We start from the raw sequence: 19,339 nt of genomic DNA on the forward strand, positions 1-19,339 counted from the left end.
CAGAATCGCGATTGCGCCGCATTTTCCGTGCCACACAGGGTGCCGCAGGGTGGAGGTATTATGGAAAAAGAGAAAAATGAGGGATGATTGAAAAGAGTGAAGGTGGTTTTGATCGGAAAACAAAGCTTTCTAGTGAAATTAAGCAGAAGTGGAGAATTGGCTTTAACGGGCTCAGGGTTGGCAAGTTGGAGTATGGTGGATCCATCAGGCCACTGAGGTAGGGATACTCGAACAATTGGGTGCAATCGACCGATTCTCAATTGCTATTTGCTGTCTTAAGTGCATTCGATTACATAGTTTTTGTGATTTTGAAGCGATAGGGTTCGGACCGGTGGGGTTTCTTTTGTTTGGGCTTGTAGGATGGTACTATGGCTGCGAAACAGTTAGATAGACCATGGGGTAATGAGATGGCGAGTAACAAAAGGAGGGGTTAAGATGGAAAGGATAGCTTTTTCGAAACCCCCGCTTTTGGGAAGCCACCTAGGATAATTACAAGGGTACCTTCCTTCACATATACTGAAGAGTGTGAATGGTACATCATGGAGAATGAAAAAAGTAGACAGATATTCGTGGGTCCAGTGTTTCTGTGGTAGATCTGGAAGCTTTCGTAAGATGTTGGGAAGGTGTCAAAGTTTCGGAAAGTCGGAAAATACGGAGACCTTATCAGATAACTAAGGGTGCATCGAGGTTTGTGGCTTTGGACCATGGTGCAGTGTCGACGGCAAGTGTGGGTGGGAATATGAAAAAAGAGATGTACTATAAACTTCTAAATAATTTACAATAATGATAGAATTATTTATAAGTCCCAACCAAAACATGTGCCAGCGGTTTTTTTCTTTTTTTTTTTTTTTTTGTTTAATCCATCAATGGAAAACCCAATTTAAAGCTACATAGAGAAAAGACCATCTTATCAGCTTCCAGATGCTCGGGTGCATCCATAGTAAATTACGACTAACACTTAGATATAACTTCCGACTAACACTTAGATATGACTTCCGACTGACACTTGGATATGACTTCCGACTGACACTTGGATATGACTTCCGACTGACACTTGGATATGACTTCCGACTGACACTTGGATATGACTTCCGACTGACACTTGGATATAACTTCCTTAACTTCTGAACTAAGAGCACTAAATACTTGAACATAGAGCTATTTGTGATCTGTTATTTTACCATTTCCATAAACGGCTCTTGTCTGATATCTGAGAGACCGTGAACTTCCTGTTATAACGTGTATCACCTAGTGTCCTTCATCAAATCAGGAAACCAGCTCTAGCGGGGAACTTCCTCATCTATGTTTGATACCTGACATTGATGTTAAGCGTGTATCCATAGTTCCTAACGTGTTCCTAACGCCCTGTGTCGCCATTAGGCCCTAGCCTGTCTTCTCAATACGGTAAAAGTGTATGCTATCGACCCATCGGATGTATGCGTCCCTTGGCTTAAAGGTAACAGCATTTTAAAAAAGTTGTTTAAATCAATTGAGCAATTTACGTCCACGGGCAGCTTCATTTGAATGCCTCTTAGCTTTTTTGTATCACATGTATTGTTCGCCTTGGGTGGTCTTCCTTTTCGCAGTTTGCAGCCATTCATGTTGGATCTTGGGACATTGCAAATTATCTCCATTAGCCTAAAATGCGCTAGATTGTCCTGGCGTTAATATAAATAGCTTTTGAAGATCCAATTATGAAGATTTGCTTATGGCGGCATCCACACTCCATCGAATTCCGTCTGAGGAACAAACCCTCCAGATAACACCCTATCTACATCGCCCAACCATCCCACATTATCACCCAAAATAAAAAATTCAAACCACCGACCTTAATCCCGCTAAACTACCACCGCTAAACTAATATCCCTTAAGCAACAATTCCCCGTTCTCGCCCCTGGGGCTTGGCTCCATGGGGTTACCTTCCCGATCGGGTAACCCGAGCTCACATCATCACCCACCTACCACTCTTTCCATGGGATACAAGGAGTACCAGGGCGTGCTCCAGCTCAAGGCACACAAAATCGTGCTGCGGAAACCTACAAAATCGTATAAACGGTCTGTGAAGGGGTGCTTCAGCTGCAAACGCCGAAAGATCAAATGTGACGAAACGAAAGGAAAATGTATGAACTGTGTCCGCCGGGATCTCGAATGCCAGTATCCAGAGATGAAATCTAGTGAAACGGAAGAGGAACAGATTCAAGATATCGATATTGGCCCCCTGCAATTAGCAACGCTCGTACCTCGCAACCACCTATCCATCCAGATAGACAGCATCTTCCTTGTGCAATTTGCCCAGCGGTTTCTTCCCACTTTGGCACAGCCGCATTTCAACCACAAGGTTCCCACGCAAAGCCTTGTTCATTCCGTAGCCGAAAAGCTGGATCTTTTGCGGCAAATGTCCATAGCTTGTGGAGCCTCACTAGTAGCCTTTGACGACCAGGCGTTCAGGGCGGTGGCTCAAAAACGGTATGTTTCTGCCTTGTCGCTTTTCATCAAAACCATGAAAAACGGTGTTTTGGGCAGCGAAGAGTGGCTTTTTTTGGCCATCCAGGTATTGCAAACTCTCAGTCTTCGAGACCCCACTATGGGATGCAATGCTACCCGCTGTGCTGTACACCTTAGCGCTGCTTACGAGTTGTTTATGAAGAATATCCTCCAAAGTCATGCCTCAGTATCTTCGCTAGAACGGGCCATGATCGAGAACTTTTTGTTCAACTACAGCTTGACGATTATGTTCTGCGACGATGCACAGATTGAAAAACTCATCCCCAGCCCGTTTGGCCTTTTCAGTACCCACTACCAACGCTTTTTTGAGCTTTGCCAGGACTACGAGGATCCTGCTCTGAGCCGATTATCTATCACCGCCTTTCAAATTGCAGCGAAAGCCTCATGGCTGTGTCGTCTCAGACTTCCACTAGCTGATTCAGACAAACTACTACACTGTGAGCTCCTCCAGCTTGCAGAAACGTGCCTCCTTACTCTGGAGACACTCAGCGCCCCCACCGTGCAAATTTTTGATACCCTTACCGTGGCGAAAGTGGTGCTTCATACGCTGATGATTCTACTTCGCAAAATGCTTGATCCTGGTTTGAGAGCCTCCATTTTGCAGCCACTGATAGACGCTCTAGTACGCCTTGTGGGGGATTCGAACGAATACGTGGTGATTCCCATCTGGTCGAGTTTCATAGCAGCCAGTGCCGCTACTGCTGACAGTGATCGGCGTTTTTTTATTCACACTTTGCAGAAACTAGGTACTCGGTCTGGGCTGCATCTTATCAACAGGGCAAGCAGCTATTTGGAGGGGCTCTGGGAGATTTACGGTGGAGATGAGCCGTTTGGCCTTCTTTTGGACACTAGGGCGTTGACCGCCGTTAGTCATGATTCTGGTCAGGATGCTGCTTTAGGGTAGTAGTTGATAATGAGCGCAGGTCGCTGATGTTTGAGTTGGAGTAGGTTCTTTTTGGGGTCTTTGAATGTGTATCTCTCAATCGAGGAATAGTTTTTGTTTTTGAGTCATTCCTCTGTTTTGACAGTCAGTTGGCAACGGTTCGCTTGTTCATGTTCGCTTGTTCATTCTAGATGTTTCAACGATAGCTGAACTTCATTGATGGCGTCGATATACCCCTACTTCTCTCAAACTTCAAATTCCAAAGCCACGAGCTTTCCAATCTGTCATCTCCTTCACCCAATCAAATGCCAATAATTTCAAAGTCCAAACCTTAAGCCTGTTCGGGAGGTGATGGAGATCTCCGAGGCACCCTATCACCAAGTTTCCAACACCCAATACCTGCTGCATACCCAATAAATTAAGAAACCTTTTTATCTAAACAAAACCCTTTCGAATTTTAGGATTTGAACTTAATCAATTGAACATCTCCTCCAATCTGGCAACCCTCCATAGCGCACTTGGAGACCTTGACTCTTATCAGACGCGATACGAGTTACCCGATTTGGCAACCCGAATCCAGACTACCCCAGAGCTATATAAAGCTCAGGGTTCCTGATAAGGCCAAACCCCAGATCCAAAATGACTTTAACATCTACTGCTACTTCCTCCATCAAAGCAACCACAGGTTTGTCGGTGAAGCCTGGACGCCTTTTGTCTGCTATTCATGAAACCGCTCGTTTTGGTGCCAAAGGAAGATGGGGAACCCAGGAAACTGAAACCGGCGTTTGCAGACTCGCCTTGTCTGATTTGGACAAAAAAGTAAGAGACTGGTTTGTGGAAGAGACATCCAAACTCGGCTGCAAGATCATCATCGACAAGTTGGGCAACATCTTTGCAGTATACCCAGGAAAGAAGAACGGATTGCCCACAGCCATTGGCTCTCATTTGGATACTCAACCCACAGGAGGCCGTTACGACGGCGTTTTGGGTGTTTTGACCGGACTCGAGGTTTTGCGTACTTTCAAGGAAAACAACTTTGTGCCCAACTACCCAGTCTGTGTGGTCAACTGGACCAATGAAGAAGGAGCTCGTTTTCCAGTCAGCATGATGGCTTCCTCGGTTTGGGCAGGCTCCCACACTTTGGAAAATATCTATAATTTGGAGAGTGTGACTGACCAAAAACCAGTCAGTGTGAGAGATGAGTTGGAGAGAATCCAGTACTTGGGTGATGTGGAGTGTTCCTACGAGGCCAATCCTTTGAAGGCGCATTTCGAGCTCCACATAGAACAGGGTCCTATTTTGGAAGAGACAAATAAGAAGATCGGTCTTGTCCAGGGCATCCAGGCTCTCAGATGGTTTGAAGTCAAGGTGAGAGGAAAAGCTCAGCACACGGGTACTACTCCATTGAGGAGCAGGAGCGATGCACTTCTTGCTGCTTCGAAAATGGTGGTCAAGGGTAATGAGCTTGCACAAAAGCACGATGGTCTTTGCAGTGCGGGTATCATGGAATTGGTTCCTGCGGTGGTGAACGTGATTCCACAAGACGTCAGATTCATCTGCGACATGAGAAACCCCGACGATACCAAACTTGGAAAGATGTTTGAAGATTTCAAAACGGCAATGGCCAGTATCACCAAGGAAAGTGGTGTAAAGTTGGAGTATGAGCTCACCGAGCTTCTTCACCAAAAGGCCGTCCATTTTGATGAAACTTGCAAGAATTGCATCAAGGATGCTGCCGAGGATCTCTATGGTGCTGAACAGACGCTCCCAATTGTCAGTGGAGCTGGCCATGATAGCGGACTCACTGCATTGAAGTGTCCTACCGCCATGATCTTTATTCCATCCAGGGACGGAGTTTCTCATAATCCTGAGGAGTACAGCACGCCTGAGCAAGTGCATGAGGGTCTTGAGGTGATGTTGAATGCTGTATTGAAGTACGATGCTCAGAGAACGGATTAGAGGAGGTGTCTGAGATGTGATGGATATGGTGAGACAAATAGCTATGATAAGACGACCAGAATTCTTTTGGGCAATAAAAACGCAAAAAAAAATGAATAAAAAAAGGAAATGATTATTATGATTATTCATGATGTAGGGTTGGCTTGTAACTCATAGGAGCTACTACGACAGTTTCGTAATCAGGGTATTTTGCTTCTTTTCTGCTTTTCGAGCCAAAGTAATATAAACTTCTTATGTATTTTTAAATTGAAAAATGCAGCTTCATGCTTATGTTGGATCTGGGGAGAGTCGTACCTCTTAACTCCGTCGTATAGCCCAACTTCCGGACTCCATTTCCCAAACCCGATCTATAAAAGGTTCAAAGTCCATCATCCCTTCGAAATCTCCCTATTTTTATACATATTTCAAATCACCTGCCCTTAATCCCCCTTGATCCCACATCCACCTCTGAACCCCCCACAAATCGGACATCGCGACTCTTTACCGAAAATTATCACCAACCACTTCCGTGAAGCCCATGCCATTGCCCCATGCTCGGCAAAACCCGGGAACTCATATGGGGCGTCAAGCCTTCCAATCCCGTTGAGGCCCGGCTTCTCGTGAAAATCGACTGGTTTGTTCTTTCCTTTGCCTGTCTTTTATACTGGGTCAACTACTTGGACAGACTCAACTTGAGTAATGCTTATGTTAGTGGCATGAAGGAGGATCTCTCCATGCACGGCAACGAGCTCAATGTTATTAATACGTGTTTCAACGTGGGCTACATCGTGGCGCTTATTCCACACAACTTGATTTTGCTTCGGGTTCGACCTAGAATATGGCTTTCGTTTTGTTCCCTAGCATGGGGGTTGTTGACCTTTGCCATGGCCTGGGTTTACGATTATAGGGCTCTTTGTGCAATTCGTTTCTTTCAAGCCACCCTAGAAGCACTGACGTTCAGTGGGTGCCATCTTTTGTTGGCTTCGTGGTACACAGAAACTGAGTTGGGTAAGAGAACTGCCGTTTTCACATCTTCGGGTCTCATTGGCAACATATTCTCGCTGACCATGCAAGCGGCTATTTATGAGAGCATGGATGACGTCGCAGGGCTAGCCGGCTGGCGCTGGTTGTTTATTGTGGATTTCCTCATCACTGTCCCCATCTCGGTTTACGGCTTTTTCTGCTTTCCCGATACGCCTGAAACAAGCCGTGCTTTCTACTTTAGTGAGGAAAAGCGTATGTTGGCTCATCTGAGGCTCAAGAAGCGTCCTAAAACATCATTCGACTGGACAATCTTCAAAAGAGTGGTGAGTAGATGGCATTGGTGGCTCTTTTCGTTCTTCTGGGTCCTAGGCGGTGAAAACGAGTCTTATGCCACAAACTCGCTCTTCGCTCTCTGGCTTCAATACTTTGACTACTCCGTGGCAGACAGAAACCACTTTCCTATGGGCGTGTACGCTGTGGGAGTTTTGGCAAATTTCGTGTGCTGCTGGTACATTGATGCCACCAACGCACGACATCACTATCGAGCGGCTATTCTCATTGGCGTGGTGATGATAATCTCGTCAATATTGCTCTTGGTGGGGCCACTTTCGACGGGGTACGTTTTCGTTGCACACTATCTCAGTGGATTCTCATACGCTGGACAGCCTGTGTTTTTCTCCTGGGCCAATGTCGTGTGTTATGATGATTTGGAAGAACGTGCTGTGGTTTTGGCCTCTATGAACATGTTCAGCAATGCTGTCAATGCATGGTGGCTGCTTCTCTTTTACGGAGCTTCTACAGCGCCCTATTTCACCAACGGTAAATGGGCCATGATTGCAACGGCAATAGCAAGCATAATTGTGGCCATAGCTATAAGACATCTCCAAGTACGAGACAACAAAAGGGAGGAGTCTCCGGAGCCTTTCTCAGACAGCTACAAAATCAACTAGCATTACTTATTAAATTGCATATACATCCGGTGTTCCACGACATATTAGTCCTCCACATTGAGCAAAATCTTCTTCCAGCTTCTCTTCTTTTTCTTTCCATCATTCTCCTCCTCCTTCTTTCTCTGTTCTTCAACAGTAATCATCTTTCCCTTCATGGAAGTACCTAGTTGGAAAGAATGAATGTTCAAGGAATTGGATCCAAACTGCATTCTCTGTTTGGCTCGTGTTTGTCATTTTTCGATTTAGAATAGTCTCTTTTCTCGTCGGCATTCATAACTGCAACTCCGAAGCGACGAACATCGCATAAATATAGACAAACGTTTCACCAGGGCTGCTGGAGCCTCTGCATCGTTATGCATTTGGCATGTGTCAACTAACCACTCAAACTCCATGAATTAAGACTGCCTAGAGATTTTGCAGCTGCCAATGCAGGCTTTGATGGTGATATTTCGTTTAGCAGACATAGATTAGAAGCCAAAGCTAAGATCAAAAAATTACCACTATATTTGTTTAGTGGCAGTAACTCTACACTTCAAAGTCCTGCTTTGAAGAGCGTCACGGCAACAAGTGTGAAAATGCCAAGGCAGCATACCGTCAAACTACTTTATACCTATTGCATGGCTGCCGTACCTGATTTTTTGACCAGCGCAGAAAAGGCAACAAGTTTCCATAAACCAGAATGGAGTATTTTGACTTCATCGACTAATATAGTTTTTTTTTTGTGTTTTCAGTTGGCCTCCTCAACTCCTACAGACCTTCACTTTAAAGAATTTATGTGGCGCCGCGCAATTGCTGCAAAAACTACAAACACCATCAAAAATCCAGACAACAATACTAAAACCCATATTTAACGAAATCAAGAATAAAAAACTCCTCCGATTCTCCCTCACTCTTCCAAGCCAAGCAAGATGTGCTTCCAGGACTTTTTCTTCGGCTCCTCGTCCTCCCTCTTCTCAATAGGCTTATGATCGTCAGTCTCCACGGCATTGTGAGTGTCACCAAGGTAGTAATTGCTCTGGAAAAAGACAGCAGCAAGACGAATAAACTGCAAGCTCACGGCAATGGGGTAAAAATAGAAATTGACTTCTCTGTAGGCCTTGATACCTGCTTGTCTAACATCACTGCTGAACTCGTAGTTACGGAGGTTAGTGATGCTGGCAAAGAACTCGCTGACTTCGCTATCGGTTACACTGGAAGGCATGTACTTTCTCAACGTCTGCTCCATCTTTCCTTGCCAAATGGCTGTGGAAATGGAAGAACCGATAGAGGAACCAATAGACGAGATCAAGTTGACGATCGAAATGGAAATGGCCATGTCTCTGTGAGGAATAGAAGCTTGCAAGGCGACTCCAGAAGCAACAACATTGAAACCACCACCCATACCGTTGAGGATTTGTGACCAAATGATGTTCAAAGTACCGTCACTGGCTGTTCTGCCATCAAGCATTATACTGGAACCGAGAATAGCCAAAATGACACCAATGTACTGGAAAACCTTGTACCTGTGAGTGACTCTCATACATACACCAGCAACGACACCGAACACACAAAGCGACATTGTCAAGGTGTTGTTGTAGTAGGTCCAGTCTTGATCACTCCAGTCTTTGACGATGTAGACAAAAGAGGAAAGGTAGACAAGGGGAATCATACCTGCAAGCTGGTAGAAGAAGTCAATGACAACTGAAGCAACAAGGGTTCTGTTGAGACATCTTCTGGGGACAATGGGGAAGGGAGCCCAGATGAACTCGTACATGAAGAAGAAGATGATCAACACACCACCAACAACAAACATGGCAATCAAACTGGGGTTCTTCCATTTGCCCTCTGCACCATCATACAAGGAGAATGGCAACAAAATAAGAGAAAACCCGAAACCGATAAGTAGCAAGCCCAAAGCGTCAACCTCAATCAAAACACGCCACAAGAGCTTTTTCCAGTTTTTCTTGAATCCCATCTCCTGCTTGTAGTCAGACTTCTCCTGCTGACCAAGGTACTCATGGGCCTTGCCCTCATACAAAAACATGATGATAGTAGCAGGGGAAAGAACCACAGGCATGATGATACAGAACATGCCATAACCCCATCTCCAGCCCGAGGAGCCCAAGTCCTGGACAATATAGCCTGCGTACCATGTGTTTATAATGTAGGGTGTACTCAAGATGGAGGTAGCCAAAGCTCTCCATTTCAAAGATGTCATATCAGCCACAATGATGGAATTCAAGAAATCCACACCAGAACTGCCAGCAGCGGACAAAGCCGAACCGACAATGTAGGCGGAAATCGTATGACTGGAAGCCACGATAACGTAACCTAGAACGTAGAACAACATGGAAAGTGTGTATGTCGCTGGTCTAGACACAATATTGGCGGTTCTAGCCCAAACAGGTTTGGAAATACCGTTGATAATCTGGACAGCAACGTTCAAGGTACCGAGACCCATGGAGTGATGGTTGAAAGCAGAAGTAGCCCACGGCTGCAAACTCGTGGTTACACTAGAATCTAAAGCAGCAGCCCATGCACAAAGAAGCACCGAAACGCCCAAAATCACCCTCATACGAAGACCATTCTTATGAGTGTAAAGCACCTTTTTGAGCGATTCCACACGGTAGACACCTCTGTCTGTGACCACCTCTGCGTGTTTATCTATATTGGTGGTGATGCCATTATCGTCAGTGCTTACCCTAGAAACAGACTCATGGTCACCGTCTGCTCTCTTTTCGATATCGGAGCCACTCTGAGCTTCTATAGAGCCCTGCTGGTGCATTTCTCTTTCGAATTTACAAGGAAGAGATGCACTGGACTATATAGACACTTGAAGCCGATATACGGCCCTGCAAGAGGGAAAAGAGGCCAATTAAAGGGAGGCTTAAGGAGGACTCGAAGCCCGTGCGGCTCACCCAAGTGTTGGGAAGCAGCATAAGGGAGATAATTCGACATCTTATGGAGGGCTGGGGAGCCAGCCTAGCCAATGACTGAAATTGAATATCAAAAAAGAAAAAAAAAAGATCGTTCCCTATTAAAATTCCACTTATCACCGCCAGATCGATCAGATAACTGCATGGCTGTTGACGCAGTGTGGCATGGCGGGACGAAATATGCCAATGTCAGGTACAGGTGCAGCTGCGTCAAGCTGTCTCGAGCGTTGTGTCTCGTTTTTTTCGGATCTTGAAATGTACCGTTCCGCAGCAGGTCCTGATATGAATTTTCCTTAGTGACGCATTCGCCCTGTGTTTTGAAGAAGGTGGGTGAGGTGATTGTGGAAGTTAACTGTTTTTGGGATTGATAAAGATCTGAATATGAATTGGGGTTTGAGTATCGAAGCCATGAATGTACTAGGAGCGGCTTGTCAAGTTGTAGTGTATTACAAGAAAGGCCAATCACAAGAAAATACGAGGCTGCATCGGACCCAAATTGGAAGATGCTGTCTCACATCTGACTGCTGCTATAGGCGGCTCCGTATCTCCGACTTCAACCAATACAGCATACTTTAACAAACAGAAAATTTATTTATATAAGGCCATGAATGAGGGAAATCCAATGGCGAGGATTGTAGAAAGGACCCACTGTGCACCGAAAGAACGTGAGAACCGGCAGCCTCGTGAGTAAAACGGCTTGTGGTGAAAATTCACAGGAAATATAAACAGAATCGATGCCCGAAGTGGCATGTGGTTGTGAAACCAGAGTGGATTCAGCAGTGAGAGTGATATTCTCAGAAACAACGACGGAAACAGACGCCAGGGGTTAGCGGTCAGGAATTTCGGCCTTTCTGGTTTTACAAACTTCCTTATCAGCAGGGGCCTCCTTTGAAATGCCGGTTGCGCCAGTTTGTGCTGGAACATGGTCGCTAGTCAAGTGGGGAGAAGCTTTGTGGGCTTCACTTTGGAAGATTCCTCAAAGTCACCACTTTGGGTGATTTGCTGAACCAGAAAAGGCTCTGAATCTTTGATTTGAGTTACAGTAGCAGACTTGGTGGAAACATTACTCGAAGTATCGGTGACACAATTTGCGGTGAACGAAATTGTCTTAGAAGAATCACCAGAAGCTGAAGGACCCATGATTCCGTCAGATAGTCGACACTTCGAGTGTAGAAGACCTTGCATTATGCTCAGCATGTGACGAACCCAACACAGCATGGACCTTCAATTATAACCCCAGAATCGCTTCGGAGAAGTACTGATTACAAAACACCAAATAAAACATCGTAGCATTCAACAACTATTCACCAGACTAAGGTGGGTATCAGAAGAAGAGAAGTGCAAGAGGAAGCACCACCTCCACACCAAGACGTAAAACGGCTCCAGAGCCTTCGAACTTCGAGATGCTCTTGGGCGTGATCTCACTGGAAACGTAGATAGACTCAATATCTGCAGTTATGTCAGGTTGATGCTCGTCAGTTGAGCCAATATGGCCAGCATCGGTCTGATGAATTTGCTCTGCAGTCACTGAAACACCAGCAACTGTTTGAAGTGTACCATTTTCATTTGGAGCGGCTTCCACACCCAGTGTGGCTAATGGCTTGACTTCCAAAACTGCACTGGAATGAGCAGATGCAATATGGTCATCAACAATTCTGGTGGCTTTTCCAGCGACCGTTTGAGGAATATGGCGTTCTTGAACTGACGGTTCTGGTTGCACAGTATGGACCGGCTTACCTTCAATCTCTTGAATTGTCGATGTGTGTGTTTCACCTTCAGCGTCGGTTGTTTCACAAATCACGACAGTGTGTGTAGCAACAGAGCCCTCAGCATCAGTTTCACAAACCGTGGTGGTGTAAGTGACAGGAGTTGTTGTTTCACAGATAGTCAGAGTAAATACCTTATCGGTTTCAGAAATATAGCAGATTGTACCAGTACAATCCGTCAAAGTCGTTGTTTCAGTCAAAGTCGAGCACACTTCTTCCGAGCAGATCGTGGTGGTTTTGGTAACTTCCATGGTGGTCGTTGCAACCGGAACTGTCGTTGTAACAGCACCATTCTCGTCTGAAGTCACAATAACCACATCTGAGTGAGTCGTCGGACGACCTTCCACATCTGTAGTCGTACAGATCGTGGTGTAGGAAGTGACACACAGAATCTCATCACAGCTTGTGGTTAAGGATACTGGTGGAATCTCGTCACAGCTTGTGGTTAAGGATACTGGTGATGTCGATGGGCAGGACTCCGATGAACATTCCAATGTGGTTGGTGTTGGAATTGAAGAAGGCCACGAATTGTCTCCAGATTCAACAGGCCTGGAGGATGGTCCAACAGAACTCCACTCACAAATTGAGTCAGTGCATGAAGAGTGAGTTGTGCTCAAGCTGTCTGGCTCCACTGATGACGAAACATCTTCTGTTGTCCATCCATCACAAGTAGAGGTGGACGTTTTCAAAGTACCCTTGTCACAGCTGATAACCACGACACCACTGTCGGTTATGCATTCTCCATTTTCATCAGTGGTGGTCCATGTGGTGGTGAATGTGGTCAACGATGTACACTCAGGCCATGACGATGTACCAGAAATGATGCTTGTATCGATGGTAGAAGATACACCAGGATGGCTCTTGGACTCAGATGTCGATGACACAGCGGGGTGGGCCCACGATTTAGAAGGCTTAGAGCTCGAGGAGACATCAGGCACTGGTTTTGAAGACTTCGATGAAGAGAAATCAGTAACCGTCGTGGAGCAGTCTGACGTTGATGAAACATTAGGGAACGTCTCAGATGGTTTAGAAGATACATCCGGAAGAGTGTTGGAATGTTCTGAGGCCAGCGAGAAGTCAGGCCAGGGCTTTGAGTGTTTCGACGTTGAAGACAAGTCTGACTGTGTTTTTGAAACATCTACCGAGGTTTCAGAGCACTCTGAGGTTTCAGAGTGCTCTGAGATTGACGGTACATCTGGGGATTCGATGAAGAAGGCCAGAATGTGATTGAATCGGAACAATCGGAGCAATCTGATGTCGATGAATGGCCTGGCTTTGTCTCTGAAGACTTCGAGGTGGAATGGTCGGGCCATGGGTTTGAAGGCTCCCAAGTGGAAGAGACATCTGACCAAGTCTCAGAGGACTTCGACGGCTTTGATGAAGACCATTCTGGAGTTTCGGAGCGATCGGAAGTGGAAGAAAATTCTGGTACTGGCCTCGAAGGCTCCGATGCTGAAGAGTGGTCAGGCCATGGCTTTGAAACATCCGAGGTCAACGACACATCAGGGAAAGATTCCGAAGATCTGGACGCCGACGAAACATCGGGATGCGGCTTTGAAGACTCATAGGTGGAAGACGCATCTGGCCAGGAATCTGAAGGTTTGGACGTTTTCGACGTCTCAGTCGAAGACTTATCGTTCCATGTCTCAGACGACTTTGAGGTCGATGGATAGTCAGACCACGAATCTGAAGAATCAGAGGAAAAGTCTGGCGTTGTCTCTGTAGTCTTTGAAGACTGGCCAGGCCAAGGACCCGTGCTCTCTGATGTCCATGAAACGTCATCTGTGGTATCAGAACCGCTTGCTGTCCATGAAACGTCATTTGTGGTATCAGAGCCGCTTGATGTCCATGAAACAATGTCTGTAGTATCAGCGCCGCTTGATGTCCATGAAACATCAACTGTGGTCTCAGCGCCGCTTGATGTCAAGGAGGTATCGGGAAGCGACTTTGAAGACTCTGAACTGGAGAAATCAGGTCCAGGTATCGAGGACGAGTCGGGATGTGATTCTGAGGATTTCGTAGTAGATTGGTCTGGCCAAGTCTCGGAAGGCGTTTCGAAGTCACTACTTGAATCTCCAGTTGTTGAGGATAATTCAGGTTCGGTCTTTGTGGTTTCTGAAGTAGGCCATGACTCCGAGGGCTTGTCTGATTCTGAGGGCAAGCTGATCACCGAGGTGGTTGTGGTAACAACGCCTTCAGAATCTGTGGTAACCACTACGATTCCTGATTCTGTAGTTGGCTTACCATCCTCGTCTTCGGTGGTCCATGTCGTGGTGTACTCAGTCAAGGTAGGAGAAGTAGTGATCTGAGAGTGATCAGAAGTTAACGAATCTGGATCCGAAGTCAACGAAGCTTGATCTGAAGTCAACGAATCTGAAGGCTCCTCTGACGTTTTGGATGGACCCTCGTGTGAGGCTTCAGAAACCTCTTCAGAGTGATCCCACGAATTCGTCTCAGATCTGGAAGTCTCAGACTTGGAATTCTCAGACAAAGTGTGTTCCAGGGTTGCAGGTTCTGCAACTGAATCGCTAGATGTTGCAATCTCTGAAGCTGACTCACTTGATATTGCAGTCTCTGAAGCTGACTCACTTGATATTGCAGTCTCTGAAACTGAATCGCTAGATGCTGCAGGTTCTGCAACTGAATCGCTAGATGTTGCAATCTCTGAAGCTGACTCACTTGATATTGCAGTCTCTGAAACTGACTCACTAGATGCTGCAGTCTCTGAAGCTGACTCACTTGATATTGCAGTCTCTGAAACTGAATCGCTAGATGTGGCAGGTTCTGCAACTGAATCGCTAGATGTTGCAGGTTCGGAAACTGAACCGCTAGATGTGGCAGTCTCTGAAACTGACTCTCTAGATGCTGCAGTCTCTGAAGCTGACTCACTTGATATTGCAGTCTCTGAAACTGAATCGCTAGATGCTGCAGGTTCTGCAACTGAATCGCTAGATGTTGCAGGTTCGGAAACTGAACCGCTAGATGTTGCAGGCTCGGAAACTGAATCGCTTGATGTTGCAGGCTCTGAAACTGGCTCTCTTGATGATTCAACGTCTGTCAGGATCTCCTCCGATGTATAGATACTGCTTGAATCCCCAATAGTCGAAGAAGGTAAGGCCACAGTTGGTGGATCAGGGAATTGAACGCATAAACACACAGCGGGAATAATGATCTTGTGGTCGCCTTTATAGTAGATTTTGTCTCCCGTTCCAAAAGGTCCGTTGGTGGTAAAGCCATTTTTGTCATAATCGTCGCCGATGTCAAAACCTAACTTGAACAAGCCGCCGAGAAACGTAAGTGTCAAGACTCCTCCTTCATATTTGTGGCCTGTGAATCCCAAGTTGACGCTAATCTCGTTACCGTTTCCAAACCCTCTGACTTGGTAAGTCTTCGTACCAGTAATACCTTCGGACAAACCCAAAACGGACAACTTAGAAGTGGGAGAGCCAAGGTAAATCGTCTGTTCAGGGTCGACTCCCCAAGGGCTAGTTTGAAGCTGGAGTTTAGCATCCTCCATTACAGATACACAGCCAGTTCCTTGGATACTTGTGGTCTGTACCCAGTTGACGTTTTCCAAGCAAATTGCACCATTATTGGTAATGGACCCAGCTACCTGTGAGATTGTGATAGAGGAAGGCTCTCCTTGAGCCTGACGAATGAAGATGTTACCTGAATTCTGCCAGTTCGTAACCGATGCGAGAAAAACTGGCGGTACCATTGAATGGGAGGCGATTCCAAACCACATGAAACCAAGATTGGTGAAATCGCCAATTGAGTCTAACGTGTAACTGCTGACAATACTGGAATCAAGCGAATTGAAGGCTATCACGCCATTGTTGTAGATGGTTCCAGAGGTGATCGATACAGAGGAAGCCAATTTGTTTGTAGAAGTCACGAAAAATCTGCCCTCATTGAATAAGTTTCCACCAAGAGCAGTAAGTATATTATTCACAATGGAGTAGGATGCACCTCTTTGAATTATAAGATCCCCGATTTCCAAGTTTGGTGGGTCGATGATTACCGTGTCCTGGGAGACGGTCAAGCCCCATATTCCAGAGACGTAAAAGGCCACTGTGAGCCATTCATGAAGCGAAAGGAACCTCATCAGTTGAGTATGCGGTCCTAGAGATACAGAGGTTTGGTTTTATAGATTGAGTGTTTTCATGGTGGTCCGTTGAATCATTCCTGTAACAGGGGTTTGGGACAGGGTTGTACGATCACTCCTCAAATCACTCGACAAGGATAATGCAACTTTGAGGTTGGGAGGTTTAAGAAATTGAAGCACAAAAAATGCAAGATCTTCCGAGATCCGGACTTTTCCGGATCAAGCGTCTGTAGACCCAATTTTTAAATCCATCTTGCCAAGCATAGTCTTATATAGATCTTCATAATACTTTTTTCTGCCAAAAATAATCACATTGCAAAATCACGCAGTTTATCCGGCGAGAATCTAGGCCAGGGGTCGGCCAACTCTAGATAAGGTTCTGAGACTCCTGCCAGATGCGACGCCCCATTCGTAAAAAGTATCACAAAAGCAACCCATTTACACGAAAACACAACCCAATAAAACCGCCTATTTCACGAGGGTCTTTTTGGGTTTTGCAACTGCAGCCTGTGCATAGAAAGCGTCGCTGCATTCTTGTAGATGTACAGCGACACGAGCAACAATAGCACGCCATGGGTTAAAGAAATTTTGAAACATAAGAGCTGCAACATAATAGGCTCCTTTCGTATCTGTTACCGAATCAGGGCTCTCAATCCAGGGAGTTCCTCGGTGATAGGAGGCTCATTCCAGATAAGCGGGGCAAGGATAAAACCCCCACACTGCGATATCCAGGAAGCAAAAAAAAAGAAATCTCTTGGTTCATGTTACATCAGGAGAGACGTCCGGTATAACGCGCAATTAATCCGAGAATTTCTTACTATTACAAAATAAAAGAAAATTTTCTGGGGCAGGCGGAGCAAATCCGGAAAACGCGATGAAAAGGCGGCCCCACGGCATCTTCACCAAGCTGGCGAATCAAAGAACAATGGGCATCAGCTCGAAGCCCCGATTGTGTGCAGGACAGATGCCCTAAGGGAGAAGTAGATGGGGCAAAAAAGGGCTGAAACTCTTCGGGCAAGGATGGGGGCACACGGCTTAATTTGTAGAAATTTTCCGGTACTTGTCGATGCCAGTAGATTCTTTCTTCTTTTTCAAGTTGTCGACAAATTTTGAAACTCGGTAACACGTCAACCGGAGCGCACCATGCGGGTCAAGAAAAGTGGATGGAAAAACGCTGGTCGTAAAAATATAGCGCGGCTAAAAAACCGCAGTGGCTCGTCCCACAATATACTACATATGCGAGAGTTTATGTTTCACAAATAGATGGTCCACCAGGGGCCCTGTTTCAAAGCGATTCCAGGCCCTTTAAAAGAAACAAAAAACTCCGATCGATGAGTTTTTCCAGCGTGGGGGTCCCGCCGACATTTTTTCTTGATCGGTTAGGAACGGAGCTTGGCGGACTACACCTAGACATGCCGGCCCTGTAGCAACATGCTTTTCCTCTATTGTCGCCTAGGCGCCTACCTCGGGGTGCATGGTGCAGGCGCCCTGGGAGTTGTTCCGTAAACGTCTTGACGTATAAGAAACTACTGCCCCACGGCGCCCCCACAGTACCCCGCATACAAGGCCAACTTGTTACGAGAGGTTGCATAATCCTGAAAGTGTAGCCTTCCCCAAGTATTGCACCCAAGGCACGGCGTTCTGCTCTGGGGTATAAATTGCAAATGTTTCCCTCCTGAATCTCTAATCTTATCAATTTTCTATTCATGGACAAGGTTGAAACAGGCTCTGTGGAGAAGCCAAACATCTCTCACATCGAGAGTAACATTGAAACCGACACCAGAGACGCTTTTGTTGTGGAAAAGCCAGACCTGTTGAAGCAGTACTCGGAGGAGGAGATCGATGCGTTCCACAAAAAAATCACCAGAAAGATCGACTTGCGTTTGATCCCAATGTTGGTGCTTTTGTACATTTTGAACTACCTCGACAGAAACAACATCGCCAGTGCGAGATTGGGTGGTTTGGAAGAGGACTTGGGTTTGGTGGGTAACGAGTACCAAACATGTATTTCCATTCTTTTCGTCGGTTACATTCTTATGCAAATTCCCGCCAACATGTTCTTGAACAAGTTCAAGAGACCCTCCATTTTCATGGCTACCATCATGGGTAGTTGGGGTACCATTTCCACCTGTACTGCTGCCGTGCAGAACTTCGGTGGTTTGTTGGCAATTCGTTTGATGTTGGGTTTTGTTGAAGCTGGTTTCTTCGGAAGTGCCCTTTACGTCTTGTCCTGTTGGTACACCAGAAAGCAGCTCAGTTTCAGAAACTCCTTGCTTTACTCTGGTTCCTTGCTTTCTGGTGCTTTCTCCGGTCTTATTGCCGCCGGTATTGTCGACAACATGGACTACCTCCACGGTTTGAGATCTTGGAGATGGTTGTTTATCATTGAGGGTGCCATTACCGTGGGTATTGCTCCTTTGGCCTACTTTATTTTGCCAGACATGCCTCACAACTCCAAGATGTTGTCTGACTTTGAGAAGGATGTCGTCTTGTACAAGATCAGATGTGAGACCGGTCAGGACGACTCCGATGAGGAGAACCAGGAATCCTACTGGGGTGCTTTCAAGCTCGCTATTTCCGATATCAAGGTCTGGGCCTGTACTGGTATTTTGTCTTGGTTGGTTTCTGCCGCTGGTGTCACCAACTTTTTCCCCTCTATCGTTGAGACCTTGGAGTTCAACCGTGTTATCACCTTGTGTTTGACTGCTCCACCATACATTCTTGCTGTGATCACCACTTTCCTTTGGGCCCTCCATGCCGATAAAACAGGAGAGCGTTTCTGGCACGTCGTTTCCCCTATGGTCATTGCGTTGGCTGCCTTCATTATCGCCGTATCAACATTGAACACCGGTGCAAGATACTTCTCCATGGTCATCATGGTTCCTGCAATCTACTGTTCTTTCACTACGATTTTGTCCTGGATGTCCAACTCGTGTCCTCGTCCTCCATTAAAGCGTGCCATTGCGCTTTCTTTGATGAACTGTTTGTCCAACTCCGCCTCCATCTGGAACGCTTACTTGTACCCATCTTCTGCTGGTCCTCGTTACACTGTCGCCTTCACCTGTAACTGTGTTTTCGTTGGTCTTGCCATTGTGTGTGCTGTGGCTTTGAGATGGAGATTGCAGGTCTTGAACAAGAGAATCGATGACGGTACGATGAACTGGGAGAAGGAGCTTGGTAAGGGTAACGACGGTTCTGAGGTCAAGGAGGACTTCAGATTCTTGATCTAGGCTGGCTCTAAAAGGTATATATTACACGACTTATGATAATCTGATAGAAACTGAATCACCGAT

General features: G+C 46.1%; 6 protein-coding genes across 6 annotated transcripts; 4 read left to right on the forward strand and 2 right to left on the reverse strand. All coding sequences in view use genetic code 12, as the record gives it.

Moving 5' to 3' along the window:
* Positions 1–1,972: 1,972 nt before the first annotated feature.
* Positions 1,973–3,409, forward strand: CXQ87_005000 (Zn(II)2Cys6 transcription factor domain-containing protein; the record flags this gene model as incomplete). The annotated part of the gene is made up of 1 exon (XM_025483431.1): positions 1,973–3,409. The coding sequence occupies one exon, from the start codon at positions 1,973–1,975 to the stop codon at positions 3,407–3,409; it is 1,437 nt and encodes a 478-aa protein (XP_025337644.1).
* A 618-nt stretch (positions 3,410–4,027) lies between these two features.
* On the forward strand, positions 4,028–5,347 carry CXQ87_005001 (uncharacterized protein; the record flags this gene model as incomplete). Its single annotated transcript, XM_025483432.1, has 1 exon — positions 4,028–5,347. One exon carries the CDS (start codon positions 4,028–4,030, stop codon positions 5,345–5,347), a length of 1,320 nt encoding a protein of 439 aa, XP_025337645.1.
* A 530-nt stretch (positions 5,348–5,877) lies between these two features.
* CXQ87_005002 (uncharacterized protein) lies at positions 5,878–7,260 on the forward strand (the record flags this gene model as incomplete). The annotated part of the gene is made up of 1 exon (XM_025483433.1): positions 5,878–7,260. The coding sequence occupies one exon, from the start codon at positions 5,878–5,880 to the stop codon at positions 7,258–7,260; it is 1,383 nt and encodes a 460-aa protein (XP_025337646.1).
* Positions 7,261–8,146: 886 nt separating this feature from the next.
* CXQ87_005003 (uncharacterized protein) lies at positions 8,147–10,024 on the reverse strand (the record flags this gene model as incomplete). The annotated part of the gene is made up of 1 exon (XM_025483434.1): positions 8,147–10,024. One exon carries the CDS (start codon positions 10,022–10,024, stop codon positions 8,147–8,149), a length of 1,878 nt encoding a protein of 625 aa, XP_025337647.1.
* A 1,475-nt stretch (positions 10,025–11,499) lies between these two features.
* CXQ87_005004 (uncharacterized protein) lies at positions 11,500–16,046 on the reverse strand (the record flags this gene model as incomplete). Its single annotated transcript, XM_025483435.1, has 3 exons — positions 11,500–12,379; positions 12,623–13,210; positions 13,231–16,046. 3 exons carry the CDS (start codon positions 16,044–16,046, stop codon positions 11,500–11,502), a joined length of 4,284 nt encoding a protein of 1,427 aa, XP_025337648.1.
* A 1,706-nt stretch (positions 16,047–17,752) lies between these two features.
* CXQ87_005005 (uncharacterized protein) lies at positions 17,753–19,276 on the forward strand (the record flags this gene model as incomplete). The annotated part of the gene is made up of 1 exon (XM_025483436.1): positions 17,753–19,276. One exon carries the CDS (start codon positions 17,753–17,755, stop codon positions 19,274–19,276), a length of 1,524 nt encoding a protein of 507 aa, XP_025337649.1.
* Between the last annotated feature and the right edge of the window lie 63 nt (positions 19,277–19,339).

The sequence above is a fragment of the Candidozyma duobushaemuli genome (genome assembly GCF_002926085.2).
Source record: "Candidozyma duobushaemuli strain B09383 chromosome Unknown F_B09383, whole genome shotgun sequence".
In the NCBI taxonomy this organism is placed as follows: Eukaryota; Fungi; Ascomycota; class Pichiomycetes; order Serinales; family Metschnikowiaceae; genus Candidozyma; species Candidozyma duobushaemuli.